At 43.0% G+C, this 16212-nt stretch overlaps 2 protein-coding genes and 1 long non-coding RNA gene across 5 annotated transcripts in view; 2 read left to right on the top strand and 1 right to left on the bottom strand.

The window, feature by feature from the left end:
* Positions 1–12301, top strand: part of LOC110519987 (G protein-coupled receptor 39) — a 56826-nt gene extending 44525 nt beyond the window's left edge. For both annotated transcript variants that reach the window (XM_090229563.1, XM_090229564.1), the window contains one exon: positions 11090–12301. In XM_090229563.1, the coding sequence (XP_090085689.1) occupies positions 11090–11592 (503 nt within the window). In that variant the 3' untranslated portion in view covers positions 11593–12301. The remainder of the gene's footprint in view (positions 1–11089) is intronic.
* LOC149984610 (uncharacterized) overlaps positions 1–16212 on the top strand; it is a 755830-nt gene that overhangs the window by 228598 nt on the left and 511020 nt on the right. The gene's annotated exons all lie outside the window — the stretch shown is intronic.
* Positions 10889–16212, bottom strand: part of LOC110519992 (ly6/PLAUR domain-containing protein 1-like) — a 53480-nt gene continuing 48156 nt past the window's right edge. Inside the window, exon 3 of the mRNA XM_021596932.3 lies at positions 10889–15328. Coding sequence (XP_021452607.3) covers positions 15072–15328 — 257 coding nt within the window. The 3' untranslated portion in view covers positions 10889–15071. The remainder of the gene's footprint in view (positions 15329–16212) is intronic.

The raw sequence follows: 16212 nt of genomic DNA, 5'->3' as shown, positions 1-16212 counted from the left end.
GCTATTGTCATTGATTTTTATTAAACTGACAGAAATGTAATAAGGTGTGTGTAAAGAAATGTATTTAAAAGTGGTTCATTATGCTCAAGGGCAACAAACTCCACACTTTAGTAACTTGTGTGTAACTGCTTATGATCCTAGTCATGAATCTTCCATTTGACAAGGAAGAAATGAACCAATTGGTTGCACTGGGTTATTTTGAATATATTATAGCCTAACACAAGTCCCCAGTTGTTTTGAATTGAAGAAAACTGGCAAGACTTTTGTGTTGTGTGGACCATGAACTCTTGGCTTGGTTTGAGAGTAGCAGATCAGAGAGCCGTGTTCTCATCACCTTTGTATGTATACTGCACCTGCGGGACTCTAATGCTGCACCTGCGGGACTGTATTAGTCTAATGTGAACCAGTGGACCTGTGGATAGCGCCAATAATGATCATCCACTGAAAAGTGTAAACACGGCCTCTTTTGTCTGTGTCTATCCGATAGAGAGCTCTTAGTGTGTGGTGTGTTTAGCTCTGGCTCTTTATTATCTCTCCACTGGCTTTATTCTCCTTCTCTCTTGTTATCCTGTTTCTCCTCTTTATCTCTGTCCTTCCCACTCTTCCTCTCATCTCTTTTTCTTTCTTGCAGCCTCTCTCTGCTCTCTCCCTCCCTCCCTCCCTCCCTTCTTTCTTTAGCTCTCCCTCTGTCCTTCTCATAAGCCTCAAGTCATGCGCTTGTCTTGTTAAGGGTTATTGTGACAGGCCCCTGGTTGATTTTCCACACAAAGTGGTTAAAGGTTTTTGCCATGAAAAAAAAAATTGGTTCTCAGGCTTCTTTGGTATTCAAAAATGTCTCCACAATCATATAAATTAACTTAATTTATTATGCTCCATCAAAAGCATACATAGAGTAGTACATTCCCATGTCCCACAACCCCTTCAGCAGTCTAACTGAGACATATGCTATGCTCCAGTCTCATATGTATGGAGAGTAATGTGCGTGTGCAGGAATGAAGCACGAGAGCAGCGTATACAGTACCGTGTGCAGGCTTTCCATTTTAAAATGCTGCATTGTTGCACTGCTGCATTGTTTGGAAGGGAGGCCACTGAAGGCATTTGTTAGCTGTCTGCATGTTGTGCGTTGACTGAGACAGTAAATTGTCCCTGTTGCCACTGACCCTGCTGGTAATCAGCTGACGCTGAGTGCAGTGGCCTGTCCAGCCTGTATTGGGTTGACCTCTGCTATGGCTAACATGCTATGGTCACAGCGGCCTGCTAATGGATTGGCCTCTGCCTGGAGACAAGCTAATGTGGCTTACGGTGACCGGTGGAAGTGGGCCTGTGGCCGTCATGGTTCCTCGTTCTGCTTGGGAAAAATCTAAGTTGAAGCTGGTAGCACAGATTGGAGCTTGTTAATGGAAATTGTATTGTTTCACTGGTCTGTGAGGTATTATGGCTTAGGGTATTGATACTTCACATAGATCAATATGCATACTACTGCACTCCACACTCTCATGCTCTGAGTGCGTTTTCCAACCACGTTCACTTGATTTTGTTCTTGTGAGGATGAGAGTGTGGAGCACGCATAAAGCAATACATTTGAGAAGCACTCGCACTCCCCCTACTTCCTCACGCTTCGCCTCCTCATTCATTGGACCTTCTTCCAGCCAGGACAATGGCAACACTAAACTAAACAAGATATACACAAAGCAACCGTATTAATTCATAACTATCAGCAAGCTATATGTGAATTGTAATAATGTAGCTAACCAGATAGTTTACCAGGCAAAAATGACCTAAAACGAATATTATGCAGGATAGATGTAAATTCTACTACTAGCACTAGTAGCTAGCCAGTTAGCCTTATTGACTTATTATGGGCTTGCCATCTACGGTACGTAGGCAGGTAAACATGAACAAACAGAGTACGCATTCGAGAAGTGCCCTCCGTGCTCTTCGCATACTTTGATATGGACTCATACTCCAACCTTTCCGTGCTCCAATTTTGAGTAGTATGCGTCTCTGACATACCTATCTATCGTTATAGATAAAATTTACATTTGACAAGAAAATAATTACAAATCAATTTTACGTAGCTAACAAATAGCTGCTATGGAGTACTAATGACTGGCCTAAAAAGTAATTTCATTATTTGTCTATAGAAATTATATGGCCCAAACCGTGACAGTTGAATGAGAAATTCCTCCCTGGATTATTATGCTCATTTTCAATTAAAGGCCAACATGCACAAGAACAACTTGGTCTGCACAATACAAATGGCCAGAGAAGCAGATCTATTATTGATGGTCAAATTATCACAAACCCCTTGGTTATAGTAATGTAATATGGTGAGATATTTCATGCACAGTCATACACTCAGAAAATTGTGCTGTTTTTGTCAACCTTTTCTTACATTTGGACTGGTGAAAATTTGTCCAGATGTAAAAAAGGTTTGAACACCACTGGAGCAAATACAGATTTAATAGCTTTGTTATTCATGTATTCGTCCTCAATATTCTTTGAGAGGTTTCCATTTGACTTACCCTATCAGTTTTCTGTTTACCCCTTTAGGCATGTATTGTCTAGAGACATGTTTGTAATGAATAAAATATACATACTTTTTTGCCTCTCCGATGTCTGTAACTCGAGCTGTGGATCTTGTCAATTTCGATTTCCTTGAATTGATGTCAATTGGGAAATTGGTGCCCATCGACACGTTAAGTTTGAGTTCTTGATGCATTCAGTAAACACTTTCAGTAAGTTGTATCTTCAGGATGCATTTGTTGGTGTGTAACTAAGCATTATTAATTTAGATTTAGAAATATGGTTGAATGTGGATATTGGACATAATGTATCTTCAACACAGTACTAGCATGTGCATAAGTAAGAGAATAGTTAGACTATAATAGTCCAAACTCACTACCACCCAGGGTTGGAGTTTAACCTCCACTGTTACATCTACTCCTGCGACGCCCTCTACTGCTCATCCCGTGTCTCATTAACCTGCCACCACTCCCCCAGTGCTCTCTCCCTCTCCCTCTCTCTCTCTGTGTGTGATTGTGTGGGCAGAGATAGGTGTGCTGAGTCAGAGCAAACCCCCACAGCTGCAACCTGTTCCATAATCAAGACCTCTACAAATAGTCAGCCCTGCCACTTCCACACTGCCAGATCGTAATCTCTGCTCAGTCAGTCTACGGTTCTATCCGTTTGTTACTATTTTGATCCTATTGTGCCTGTTTTCCTTGCCTGACACGGTTTTCCTCTCCGCTACAGTTCTGCCCGCTCTGACTCTGGTCCATGTCTCCAGTCCCACGTCTCCTCATCCTGCTACTCTGCCCTGGATTCCCCACAGTACTGCTCCCTTGGATTCCCCTCCTGACCTGCTTACCCTGTCCCAACCCCTCTTGCTCCAGCCTCAGCCTCCGCACCTAGTTTCCTGCAACCCGCCTGAGCTTCCCCTGGCCTGCACTCCATCTTCCCCCTGTGTTTCAATAAATACCTTGGTTACTTCATCCCAGTCCCCTCATCTGAGACTGCTCTTGGGTTTCTCTGTTCCACTCCGCGTAACAGTACGATCAGTAAGGATGCTTCTAACCGACTCCTGTCCCTCCATCAAGACCACCATAGTGTTGCTGAGATGGTATGTGAGTTCTGCACCCTCGCCGCTGAGAGCTGCAGAAATGGTAGCCCTTTCAGGGAGCATTCCAGAACGCGCTCACTGAAACCATCAAGGACAAGTTGGTGTCCAGGTATGAGCCTGATAGACTCGATGAACTCATCTCTCTCGCTATCGGCTTCGACAACCGTTTCAGTGAGCATTGGAGGGAGAGAGTAGGTAGGGTTGCATGCACCATAACATCTGTTCAGCGCCTTGTTCTCCTTCTTCGACTGCATCCCTTTCCAAGGCTCTTCCTGATCCTGAATCCATGTATTTCGGCCGGACCCGTCTCTCTCCAGAGGAGAGGCAGAGGCGAATTGGCGCTAGGAGCTGCCTATACTGTGGCCAGGTTGGTCACTTTGTCTCCACTTGTCCCCTGCGTCCAGCAAAAAAGGGGGCTCGGCAGTAGTGGGGGATCTACTGTTGAGCCAAATCGCCTGCCCATCTTCCCGCAGACCCTTGCTTGAAGGCAACCTTGTCTGTCAGAGCCAGGCTTTTTTTCTATCTGCTCTCATCAACTCGAGCGCCGACGGGAGCTTCCTGGACCGAGGTGTTGGGCCTGGACACTGTCCCACTCGAATCACCCCTTGATACCAATGCTCTCAACGGACAGCTCCTCGCCCGTGTCTGAGAGAACCATCCCTGTCATCCCGGGTCTCTCTGGACACCACCAGGAAAAGATCAGTTTCCACATAATCGACTGTACTTACTCCCCCCTGGTTTTTTGCCATCCATGTTTAAAGCTACACAACCCAAAGATTGACAGGACCGCCGGAAAAGTAACCACTTGGAGTTAATTTTGTCACTCTAATTGTCTACATTCTGCCCTTCCCCCTCCCTGCCTTGTCTGTGTCCCAGTTCATTCCAGAACCTCCGGACCAGTCATCAGTTCCTCCAGAGTATCACGATCAAGCTCCTGTGTTCAGCAAGCACCATGCCCTGTCATTGCCGCCTCATTGGCCATACAACTGTCCCATTTACATCCAGCCTGGAGCTCCTCTTCCCAGTAGCCGGTTATTTAACCTCTCTTGCCCCAAGGAAGAGGCTATGGTGAGGTACATCCAGGATTCTCTGGCTGCAGGACTCATCAAGCCATCTTCCTCCCCTGTGGGTGCTGGGTTTTTCTTTGTGAAAAGGAAGAATGGGTCACTGAGGCCGTGCATAGACTTCCGTGGGCTGAATAATATCACAGTAAAGATCAAGTACCATTTGCCACTCATCAGCTCTGCTTTTGCCCCCCTCCATGGTGCCATGGTGTTTACCAAACTCGACCTCCGGAATGCCTATCACCTTGTCCGCATAAGAGAGGGGGACGAGTGGAAGACTGTGTTCAACAAACCACTGGGTCACTTTGAGTATTTGGTCATGCCTTTTGGTCTTACTAACGCCCCGGCTGTTTTCCAGAACCTAGTCAATAATGTGCTGAGGGATGTGATTGGATACTTCGTTTTTGTCTATTTAGATGACATTGTGATTATTTCCAAGGACCCTGAGGCTCGCCAGCAACACATTCGCCAAGTTCTTCAATGGCTGTTGGAGAATAAGCTTTTTGTTAAAGCTGAAAAATGCGAGTTCCATGCTGCCTCAGTGTCTTTCCTGGGTTATATTATTGGACAGGGACAGTTATGTATGGACCCCGCCAAGGTCATGTTAGTCACAGAGTGGCCTGCGCCCTCCAACCTGAAGCAGCTACAGCGTTTCCTGGGGTTTGCACATTTTTACAGACATTTCCTCTGCAACTACAGCCGTCTGGCTGCAGCTCTCACCCCTCTCACCTCCACCCCATTCAACTGGACTCCTGAGGCAGAGGCAACATTCCTGAAACTCAAGCGTCGCTTCACCTCCGGTCCTTAGCCTGACCCAGGACTCCATTTCATCGTGGAGGCGGACGCCTCTGACACCGGGGTAGGTGCTGTTCTGTCTCAACGTTATCCTTCTGATCAGACGTTCCACCCATGTGCATTCTTTTCCCGTAAACTCTCACCTGCAGAGAGGAATTTTGACATTGGAAACCAGTAACTCCTGGCAGTTAAGCTGGCTCTTGAGGAATGACGTCACTGACTGGAGGGCTCTGTCCTGCTCAGTTTGTGCCCGGAACAAAACCTCCACTAAACCCACTTCCGGGCTGCTGCGCTGTCTTCCCATACCCAGTCGCCCCTGGTCACACATAGCTCTGGACTTCATCACTGGCCTTCCCCCATCTAACAGTAACTCTGTTATCCTCACCATTATTGACAGGTTTTCTGAAATGGCTCACTTCATTCCGCTCTCCAAGCTCCTGTTCTCCAGGGAGACTGCGGACCTGCTAGTACCCCATGTATTTCGTCTGGATGGCATTACCATTGACATTGTTTCCAACAGGGGACCCCAGTTTACCTCCTAGGTATGGAGATCCTTCTGTTCAGCTCTTGGTATCAATGTCAGTCTTTCTTCTGGATATCATCCCCAGACCAACGGCCAGACTAAACAGGCCAACTAAGAGATGGAGAATGCCCTACACTGCATGACATCTGCTAACCCTTCCTCCTGGAGCACTCAGCTACCCTGGGTTAAATATGTCCACAACAACCTCACCAACTCCTCATCAGGTATGTCACCTTTTGAGTGTGTTCTGGGTTACCAACCCCACTTGTTCCCCGCCCAAGAGGTTGCGGTTCCCTCTGTCCAGGACCATCTGCGCAGTTGTCTTCGTACCTGGAGGAAGGCTCAGGCTGCCCTTCTTCGTGCCCAGACAGGACCCAGTCCCAAGCCAACCATCGCCGGGTCTCAGCCCCAGTCTACACCCCAGCTCAAAAGACATGGCTCTCATCAAAGGACCTGCCATTGAAGGTGGCATCGAATAAACGTTCCATCCCGATTCATTGGTCCCTTTGAAGTTGACCGTGTCATTAACCCCTCTGCTGTGCACCTGAAACTCCCATCCTCTCTCAGGATCCATCCTGCCTTCCATGTATCCCTGATTAAACCTGTCTGCTCTAGTCCCCTGTCTCCTCCTGCAGCAGTTCCTTGAACTGCCACCACCCCAGTGCTCTCTCTCTCTCCCTCTGTGTGTGATTGTGTGGGCAGTGACAGGTGTGCTGGAGTCAGCAGATCCCCACAAGCTGCAATCCGTTCCATAATCAAGACCTCTACAAATATTCAGCCCTGCTACTTCAACACTGCCAGATCGTAATCTCTGCTCAGTCAGTCTACGGTTCTATCCGTTTGTTACTATTTAGATCCTGTTGTGCCTGTTTTCCTTGCCTGACACAGTTTTCCTCTCCGTTACTGTTCTGCCCACTCTGACTCCTGGTCCATGTCTCCAGTCCCATGTCTCCTCATCCTGCTACTTTGCCCTGGATTCCCCACTCTACTGCTCCCTTGGATTCCCCTCAGGACCTGCTTACCCTGTCTCAACCCCTCTCGCTCCAGCCTCAGCCTCCGTACCTGGTTTCCTGCAACCCGCCCGAGCTTCCCCTGGCCTGCACTCCATCTTCCCCCTGTGTTTCAATAAATACCTTGGTTACTTCATCCCAGTCCCCTCGTCTGAGTCTGCTCTTAGGTTTCCCTGTTCCACTCCACGTAACCTCCACATGCTAAACTGTCAGCTTAGTCTACTTTAGTATGACGCTTAACGCATATGATAGATGTGCTGAGACCATAACTCATGGTTTGTGCACCAATTATAGCATAAACATAACACACCAGGCTGATGCCAATTATCTAAGCCTATACTGTATGTTTGACATTAAAGTTTTTCTGTCTTGAGTTTTTGAAGACCCATTCCTGACAGTTGGTAGATTCAAACTAAACCTTTACTTCATAGTTCCCCCAGGGATAAAGTGAAGGTTAGCTTGCTGCTTCACAGCCATGATTACTGTATGACTTTGCCTCATTGTGCATTCACACTGTGGAAGAATTCTGTTTGTAAATGGAAGATCAACCTGCTGAATGATGTCTTTCAAATAGACTCAAGTCTGCACAAAGAACATGTATGAGCCAAAGCCAACAGGAACTGTCATTTGCATGTGGATTTCTAGATAAGCAGCTGAGTATGTACTGGTAGTAAGAATAGTGTAAATAGTTATGTCTTGTAGAATCTACAACTTCATGTAAGTGTTTGTCAGCAAATTGTTAAACTAAATTGTTCAACTATTTATTTCAACACTTAAGGTGTTAGACTGTTTAATACTTATTTGTTTTAATATTTAAAAGTGTTCAAATAAATGAATGAGGATCGTAACTATGTGTGTGGGAGCAGTGTTTCCCCCAAAGAGGTACAGTACATACAACATTAGCCAGGTAGGAATGTATCAAAAACCTGTGCCTCATCATCACAGAGGATTTCTACAGTCTGAGACCTACCAAGAAAATGTTTTGGCCTTCTTATTAAAATCCCATTTAATTTATTTTGGCAAGGATAATGTTTAGTCATAACAATGTTTTTCAGCAGTTGCCTTTATTCTGGGATTTTCTTTTAAAAATAATTGCCTGGCACAGTTACACTTCAGTTACACCCAGCTAAGAAAGCCCCATTAATGAAAACATAAATCGGATAAAAATACATATATCCCTGTTTAGGTTTTTTCTTCATTTGTTGTATAATGTTTTTCATTAGAATGGGTACTGTTGTAGTCTGACATTCAATAAAATGAGCAAGGAGACAGTAAGAAAGTTTAATTACCCTTTAGGGAATTTCTCTAATGGACCCCTCACAGTGTCGACCCATACTGCACCTCTTACACTCTCAGCTCCACTTTACTGTGAGACAGGGCTGAAGAAAATAACTCCACACCCCATCATTTCTGTTTTCCCTTTTTTTGAATTTCACAGCATTTCAATTTCAGTCCTCAATTCATAATAGTAGAATGCTGATATGAATATAAATAAATACACATTATTTAAATGCAATTTGAAATCACCTTGCCCTAAGGACTAGCTGGCAGTGTTTTTTTTTTTACAACAGCACAGACCAGTTAATGTAAAGAGACAGCACAAAAATGTCCAAAAACACCAACAAAAGGCATTGTTTCTGAGTATTCTTGAAAGCATATCATTGCATCAACGCTGGTTTAGATGGCAAAGCAAACCCAATCTACACAAAAATATTTGCATTATTCAGTAGTCAACTGACCTGGGTTGAAATACTATTTTGGGTATTTCAATGACATTTCAGAGTAAGTACAGTATTTGGATATTTCATTTAGAATACAAGTAGTTGAGTATTTTAATGTATTTGGAAATACATTTGGAAAGTATAGGCATGTACACTGAGTGTATAAAACGTTAGGAACACCTGATGTTTCCATGGCAGACTAACCAGGTGAATCCAGGTTAAAACTATGATCCCTTATTGATGTCACCTGTTAAATCCACATCAATAAATTGAGACATGGATTGTTATGTGTGATATTCAGAGGGTGAATGGGCAAGACAAAATATTTAAGTGCCCTTGAACGGGGTACGGTTTTCTCGCTCAACTGATTCCTGTGTGTATCTAGAATGGTCAAAGGACATCCAGCCAACGGCAGGTCAGTGGTCGAAAATGGGTCATTGATGAAAGAAGTCAAAGGAGGCTGACATGAGTTGTGCAGAGCAACAGACGGGCTACAGTTAGTCAACTGAGTGTCTAGTTTGAGAAACAGACGCCTCACAAGTCCTCAACTGGCAGCTTCATTAAATAGTACCCGCAAAACACCAGTTTCAACGTCAACAGTGAAGAGGCGACTCTGGGATGCGTGCCTTCTAGGCAGAGTTGCAAAGAAAAAGCCATATCTCAGACTGGCCAATAAAAAGAAAAGATTAAGATGTGCAAAATAACACAGACACTGGACAGAGGAACTCTGCCTAGAAGGCCAGCATCCCGGTGTCGCCTCTTCACTGTTGACGTTGAGACTGGTGTTTTGCGGGTACTATTAAATCAAGCTGCCAGTTGAGGACTTGTGAGGCTTCTGTTTCTCAAACTAGACACTATAATGTACTTGTCATCTTGCTCAGTTGCGCACTGGGGCCTCCCACGCCTCTTTCTACTCTGGTTAGAGCCAGATTGTGCTGTTCTGTGAAGGGAGTACTTACTACACAGCGTTGTACAAGATCTTCAGTTTCTTGGCAATTTCTCGCATGGAATAGCCTTCATTTCTCAGAACAACAATAGACTGACGAGTTTCAGAAGTAAATTCTTTGTGTCTGGACATTTAGAGCCTGTAATCGAACCCACAAATGCTGATGCTCCAGATACTCAACTAGTCTAAAGAAGGACAGTTTTATTTCTTCTTTAATCAGAACAACAGTTTTCAGCTTGTTCTAACATAATTGCAAAAGGGTTTTCTAATGATCAATTAGCCTTTTAAAAGGATAAACCTGGATTAGCTAACATGGTTGCTGATAATGGGCCTCTGTGTGCCTATGTAGATCATCCATAAACATTCTGCTGTTCCCAGCTACAATAGTCATTTACAACATTAACAATGTCTACACTGTATTTCGGATCAATTTGATGTTATTTTAACGTACAAAAAATGTCTAAGTGGCCCCAAACTTTGAACGGTAGTGTATATGAAGTCTGGTGTGACGTTTGCAATTCTATTGCTTTTAATCTTTGTTATCATTTTGTCACAATTTATTAAACTTGTGGGTCTTTAATCAGCAGAGGACTCTTCAGATTTTCCTGGTTTTAATTTGACTGAATTAACTGTTTGATACATGGAACTAGGTAGTACTGAATTGAGTGACGTGTTGTCATATGTAAGTAGGGGGGCTACTTTGACCCAAATAACTTAGAATTCTATGGGAAAGCCATTCATTCTTGGTGCTTTTCTCCATGCAACTGTTTTAACAGCATCTAATATTTATTCTTGGGTGATCTCTGTTTTTAGTCATTATTTTTTGTCTGCTGATAATTGCTTCAGAGTTGTTGAGTCTAAGAAGGCGATAGGAACAGTCCAACTGTTGTTTAATTCTGATTTATATACATTTTCCTAGCTTTTAAAATTGTCATTGTGTTGTTGTTTCTAATTACCGCTTTGTATCTTTATCTTTAAAAAATGTAAAATTATTACTCGTGTTGTGGGAGCTGCAAGATATCTGTCAGGTTTATTTGCCACACTCAGTGTATTTTAAAATATGAAATATTTAAACACCCCATGCATTTGAACCCAGGTCTTCTAGGTGGTATTTGAAATAATATATTTGTAAATAAGTATTTGAAAATAATTCTTGCTATTTTATAGGATGTTATTTGAAAATACTTTCAAACACTTCAAACAGAAGTAGCTGATTTAATCACTTTATTTGAAAATACACATAAAACAAGTATTTAAATATCAAATACTTAATATGGATATATTTTAACCCAGGTGTGGTCCACTGCCCCCTACTACCATTATCGAATATTCTTAATTACTTTTTCTCTTTCCTTCCTTCCCTCTCTCTCTCTCTCTCTCTCTCTCGCTCCCCCTCCCTCTTTCTCAGGTTTAATCGTGGGCTCCCTTACCGTGTGCTGGCTGCCCAACCAGGTGCGTCGCCTGATGACAGCCGCCGTGCCCAAGTCCAGCTGGACCATGTCCTACTTCCGCAACTATGTGGTGCTGCACCCTGTGGCCGACACCTTCTTCTACCTTAGTTCCGTGCTCAACCCCTTCCTGTACAACCTCTCTTCCCGCCAGTTCCGACAGGTCTTCGTCCAGGTGCTACGCTGCCGCCTCACCATCGAGCACGTAAACAAACGGACTCTGAGGAGCTTCGAGGCCAACTCGGCCCGCTCACTGCGGCCCCTGCTAAAGTCACTGCGTCGTGGTGGTGGCAACAGGTCTACTCAGACTCAGAGCAAGGAGTTCAAGATGCCTACATTCACTACCTTCCATAGTCCTAAGGACACTCCCCCTCGCAGCCCTGAGGAGGCCCTCCCCACAACCGATGAATCACTTTCAAATTCAGTCGGAAAGGGAAACATCCCCGAAGAGACTGAAATATAAGTTTATTAAAATACACGTATGACAGTTGTTTTGACTTGTGCTCTAACATGCTTCTTGGCTGAGGTTATGAAGTAGAATTGACGTTGTGAGTCAATACAGTCCAGAAAGACTTCTAGGTGACTTTGAAAGATGAACCAAAAGAGAGACACTTAGCTGTGTTCAGTATTACAGTATTCAATTCATCGGAGAGGGATACAGGGTGTCATCCAACTCAGATTTCAACAATCTGCCACAAGCTGATTTGTCAGAGAGGTGCCTCTACAGACATAATATGTGAGGAGTCTAAAATACAGTAATACATCCAGTCAAAGAACAGTCAGGACATTTTTACCAATTTCATCTCATACTGTACATTGTAATGCCTGGAACACTGGAAAAGCTTGGTATTTGAACAGTGTTAATTACAGTGATTTGTTTCCATTACATGAGATGACACTTCTCTTGGCCCTACTGTAACTCATATTTTCACAGTCACTTAAGATGCGACTGAAAACTAAGCTCAACATTATTCATCATGACATGGTGTCTGCATTGTACATTGTGTCCAAAGTATACTTTTCTATTCATTTGTATGGCATCCACTGACAGAGTTGACCACTTCCTAAATTGGACCCAGTGCATATGATTTGATCTCAAGACAAATGTAATTTTTGTTTCATCACTACTGTATCAGCATCATTATTTTAACATTAAAAATGGTCACTTCCTCTGTTGTGTTATTTGTGGGTTTTTTTCATCTTTTGTCTCTGTACTCCATTTTATCTACTGTACAAATATACCTCATCCAGTTCATCTATAAATGTACATATTACCTTCTAGTGCCCTCAGTTGGCCAGTCAACAGCTATGTTTCGATTAACTTGTCCAGTGACTTTTTTGTTGACATTTAGAAAGTTTGCATAGAAAATACATGTGACAATTGCCTGTTACGGTGCGTTTCCAATTAACTATCTTGTGTCAATAAAAACAGCTGTACATAGTGATGTCACACCTAAAAAACTTTTTTTTTAGCAAAAACCTACAGTGTCGAATAAAATGTGGTTTATGTGATTCTATTACACATTTAGGCAAATAGCGCATTAATAATTTGGCGACAGCCAGTATGCCCTCCCACCTATCTGTTTAATTTCTCAGGTAGGCTTGCAAAAGCCAGCAACATTGATCAAATGAAATCATTTACTAATATTTGCCATATTATAATAACTATCATGTGCCAACGTACTGCCACTGTCCATGCCATGGTGAAACTTACACTAATGTAGATCTGAAATAATTGGATGGTAAATCTTGAAAAGCAAGGCAAAGCAATTCAGGCCTCTTTGTGAAAGTCAGGACAATCCTTGTCCTGCAAAGAAACATTGATTTTATAGTATTTTTTGTTGTTGTTCCAAGCAGTTGGCATTTAGAACTAAACGTGGAGTGGAGCTTTAAAGTAATGCGATGACATCATGTGCCCAGCATACAGTACTAGTCAAAAGTTTGGACACAGCTATTAGTTCAAGGATTTTTCTTTATTTTTACTATTTTACACATGGCAGAATAATAGTGAATACATAAAAACTATGAAATAACACATATGGAATAATGTTCTAACCAAAAAAGTGTTAAACAAATCAAAATATATTTTATATTTGAGATTCCTCAAAGTAGCCACCATTTGCCTTTATGACAGCTTTGCACACGCTTGGCATTCTCTCAACCAGTTTCACCTGGAATGCTTTTCCAACAGTCTTGAAGTCTTGAAGGAGTTCCCACATATGCTGAGCCCCTGTTGGCTGCTTTTCCTTCACTCCACAGTCCAACTCATCCCAAACCATCTCAATTGGGTTGAGGTCAGGGGATTGTGGAGGCCTGGTCATCTGATGCAGCACTCCATCACTCTCCTTCTTGGTCAAATAGCCCTTACACAGCCTGGAAGTGTGTTGGTCATTGTCCTGTTGAAAAATAAATGATAAGCTCAATCCACTAAGCTCAAACCAGATGGGATGGCGTATCGCTGCAGAATGCTGTGGTAGCCATGGTTAAGCTTGCCTTGAATTCTAAATAAATCACTGACAGTGTAACCAGCAAAGCACCTCCACGCCACCACGCCGTCACACCTCCTCCTCCATGCTTCATGGTGGGTACCACAAATGTGGAAATCATCCGTTCACCTACTCTGCGTCTCACAGAGACAGAGTGGATGAGTCCAAAAATCCGAAGGACAGATTTCCACCGGTCTAATGTCCATTGCTCATGTTTCTTGGCTCAAGCAAGTCTCTTCTTCTTATTGGTGTCCTTTAGTAGTGGTTTCTTTGCAGCAATTCAACCATGAAGGCCTGATTCACACAGTTTCCTCTGAACAGTTGATGTTGAGATGTGTCTGTTACTTTAACTCTATGAAGCATTTATTTGGGCTGCAATTTCTGAGGCTCGTAACTCTAATGATATTATCCTCTGTAGCAGATGTAACTCTGAGTCTTCCATTCCTGTGCGGTCCTCATGAGAGCCAGTTTCATCATAGCGCTTGATGGTTTCTGCGACTGCACTTGAAGAAACATTCAAAGTTCTTGAAATGCTCCGCATCGACTGACCTTCATGTCTTAAAGTAACAATGGTCTGTTGTTTCTCTTTGATTATTTGAGCTGTTCTTGCCATAATATGGACGTGGGCTTTTACCAAATAGGGTTATCTTCTGTATACCAACTCTACCTTGTCACAACACAACTGATTGGCTCAAATGCATTAAGAAGGAAAGAAATTCAAGGCACACCTGTTAAAATTGAAATGCATTCCAGGTAACTACCTCATGAAGCTGGTTGAGAGAATGCCAAGAGGGTGCAAAAAGCTGTCATCAGGGCAAATGGTGGCTACTTTGAAGAATCTCAAATTGAAGATATATGTTGATTTGTTTAACACTTTTTTGGTTACTACATGATTCTATGTGTTATTTCATAGTTTTGATGTGTCCACTATTATTCTACAATGTAGAAAATAGTAAAAATAAAGAAAAATCCTGGAATGAGTAGGTCTGTCCAAACTTTTGACTGGTGGCAATCAGCATTTATTCAAAAAAACACTGTTTCCATCATTGTAGCAATAAGGAAAGTTCAGCAAAAGTTAAACAACACCCCTGTCAAATGAATAAAAATGTTGTCGATCTATATCTTCCATTTCCATTACACGTAGCTTGCTTTTGTCAAATAAACTTGGGTCATTGGTTAACCTGCCCATTGTCTATCAAACATGTGGTGCACCTGACTCACTCGATAAACATATTTGTCAGGATCAATACCTAATTTCAGTCAATGTCTTTAGACCTCAAGTTACTGTCCATATTAGGACATTTTCTAAATACGGTGTCCATGTTAGGACAGTGTCACACATCCATTAAAGATATGGACACCGTACAGGCTGGGAAACCTTTCACTGAAACACAGGCTGAGTCCAAAAGCTGGACCACAGTCTTGATGAGACAAAACCAGCCAATCATAGGCTCTGTCAGCAGAATATGGAGGATGGGTGCAGGAGGAAGGAAATAAAAATGAGGGCGAGGCTGTGTGGTGGGATTAGAGACGAGGCAGCAGAGGGAACTCTTTTTCTGGAACTCTGTTTCTTCTGACGCGGTCCATTACAGAGGGGTGTGTTGCAGCAGCTGATGCACACTGAGTTGAGTTTCCCCGTGCAGAACTGCTGGTAGCCAGAGGAGGCGATGAGGCAGGCACCAGACGAGGCGCAGGACTTGCGGTAGTGTTTTCCTGAAAAAAAGGACAGAAACATCGGCATTAGATACTGTATGCCAAGATATGTATAACACACCTCTGAGGTAAGCTGAGCTGTACTACACTGTGGGCTTGGTAAGCCATCCACCATAGTTGCTGGAACCGGGCTGGTCAGGACGACGTGAAAATAAAATACAGTTTGAATCAGGCAGTCTGTGTATGTCTGTGTGATTGTTTATGGAAAGCAAATCTACACCTAAAATGTGTGGTTTATTAGAGGAGTTCTAATAATTAATACATTGTAATACAGCCATACAGTGCACAGACAAGTTATTAGATCTGTTGTTAGACATTAATGAACATTTGGAAAATCGTCCATCGATCGATTTCCCGATCTCTATTTACAGTGTGTGGCATAACTAAAACATGTATCCAGGGTTCGGGCACTCCAACTAGACAGCGTGGTCAAGGTGAGACTCTTGAGAGAGCTTCTTTACTAATTCAGTGATCCCACAGTGAATCTACAAGCTGTGTCTTCACAAAGAAAACCAATTATCAAGTAATGGAGTCAGGTAATGTATGCCCTCTTCCATGTTACCAAACGCACAATAGCAGAAGGAGGTCCTCCTGAGTCACAGAAGATGCATTAGTCATTATTCTGAGATAAAAGTCAGTCCATGAAAATTACAATTACAAGGTATGCACCAATAATCACCTGGATGGCTATGTATTCTAATGCATTCGAGTTGATTCTCTTGAAGATTATTACCCGCGGCCGTGTCCATTGGGTTTGCATGAAGGTTCTCAAGGCCACCGAATTTCTGTTATGTTCAAGATATTGGGCTCTTGAGAATGATTATGTTAAGAATTTTCCAGAGTATGAATTTTCTACAGATAGTCTGCTGTAGTGTAATCATATT

This window comes from Oncorhynchus mykiss, chromosome 3 (assembly GCF_057628025.1).
Source record: "Oncorhynchus mykiss isolate SJ-2025 chromosome 3, ASM5762802v1, whole genome shotgun sequence".
Taxonomy (NCBI): Eukaryota; Metazoa; Chordata; class Actinopteri; order Salmoniformes; family Salmonidae; genus Oncorhynchus; species Oncorhynchus mykiss.
This window is presented reverse-complemented; position numbering and strand designations above follow the sequence as displayed.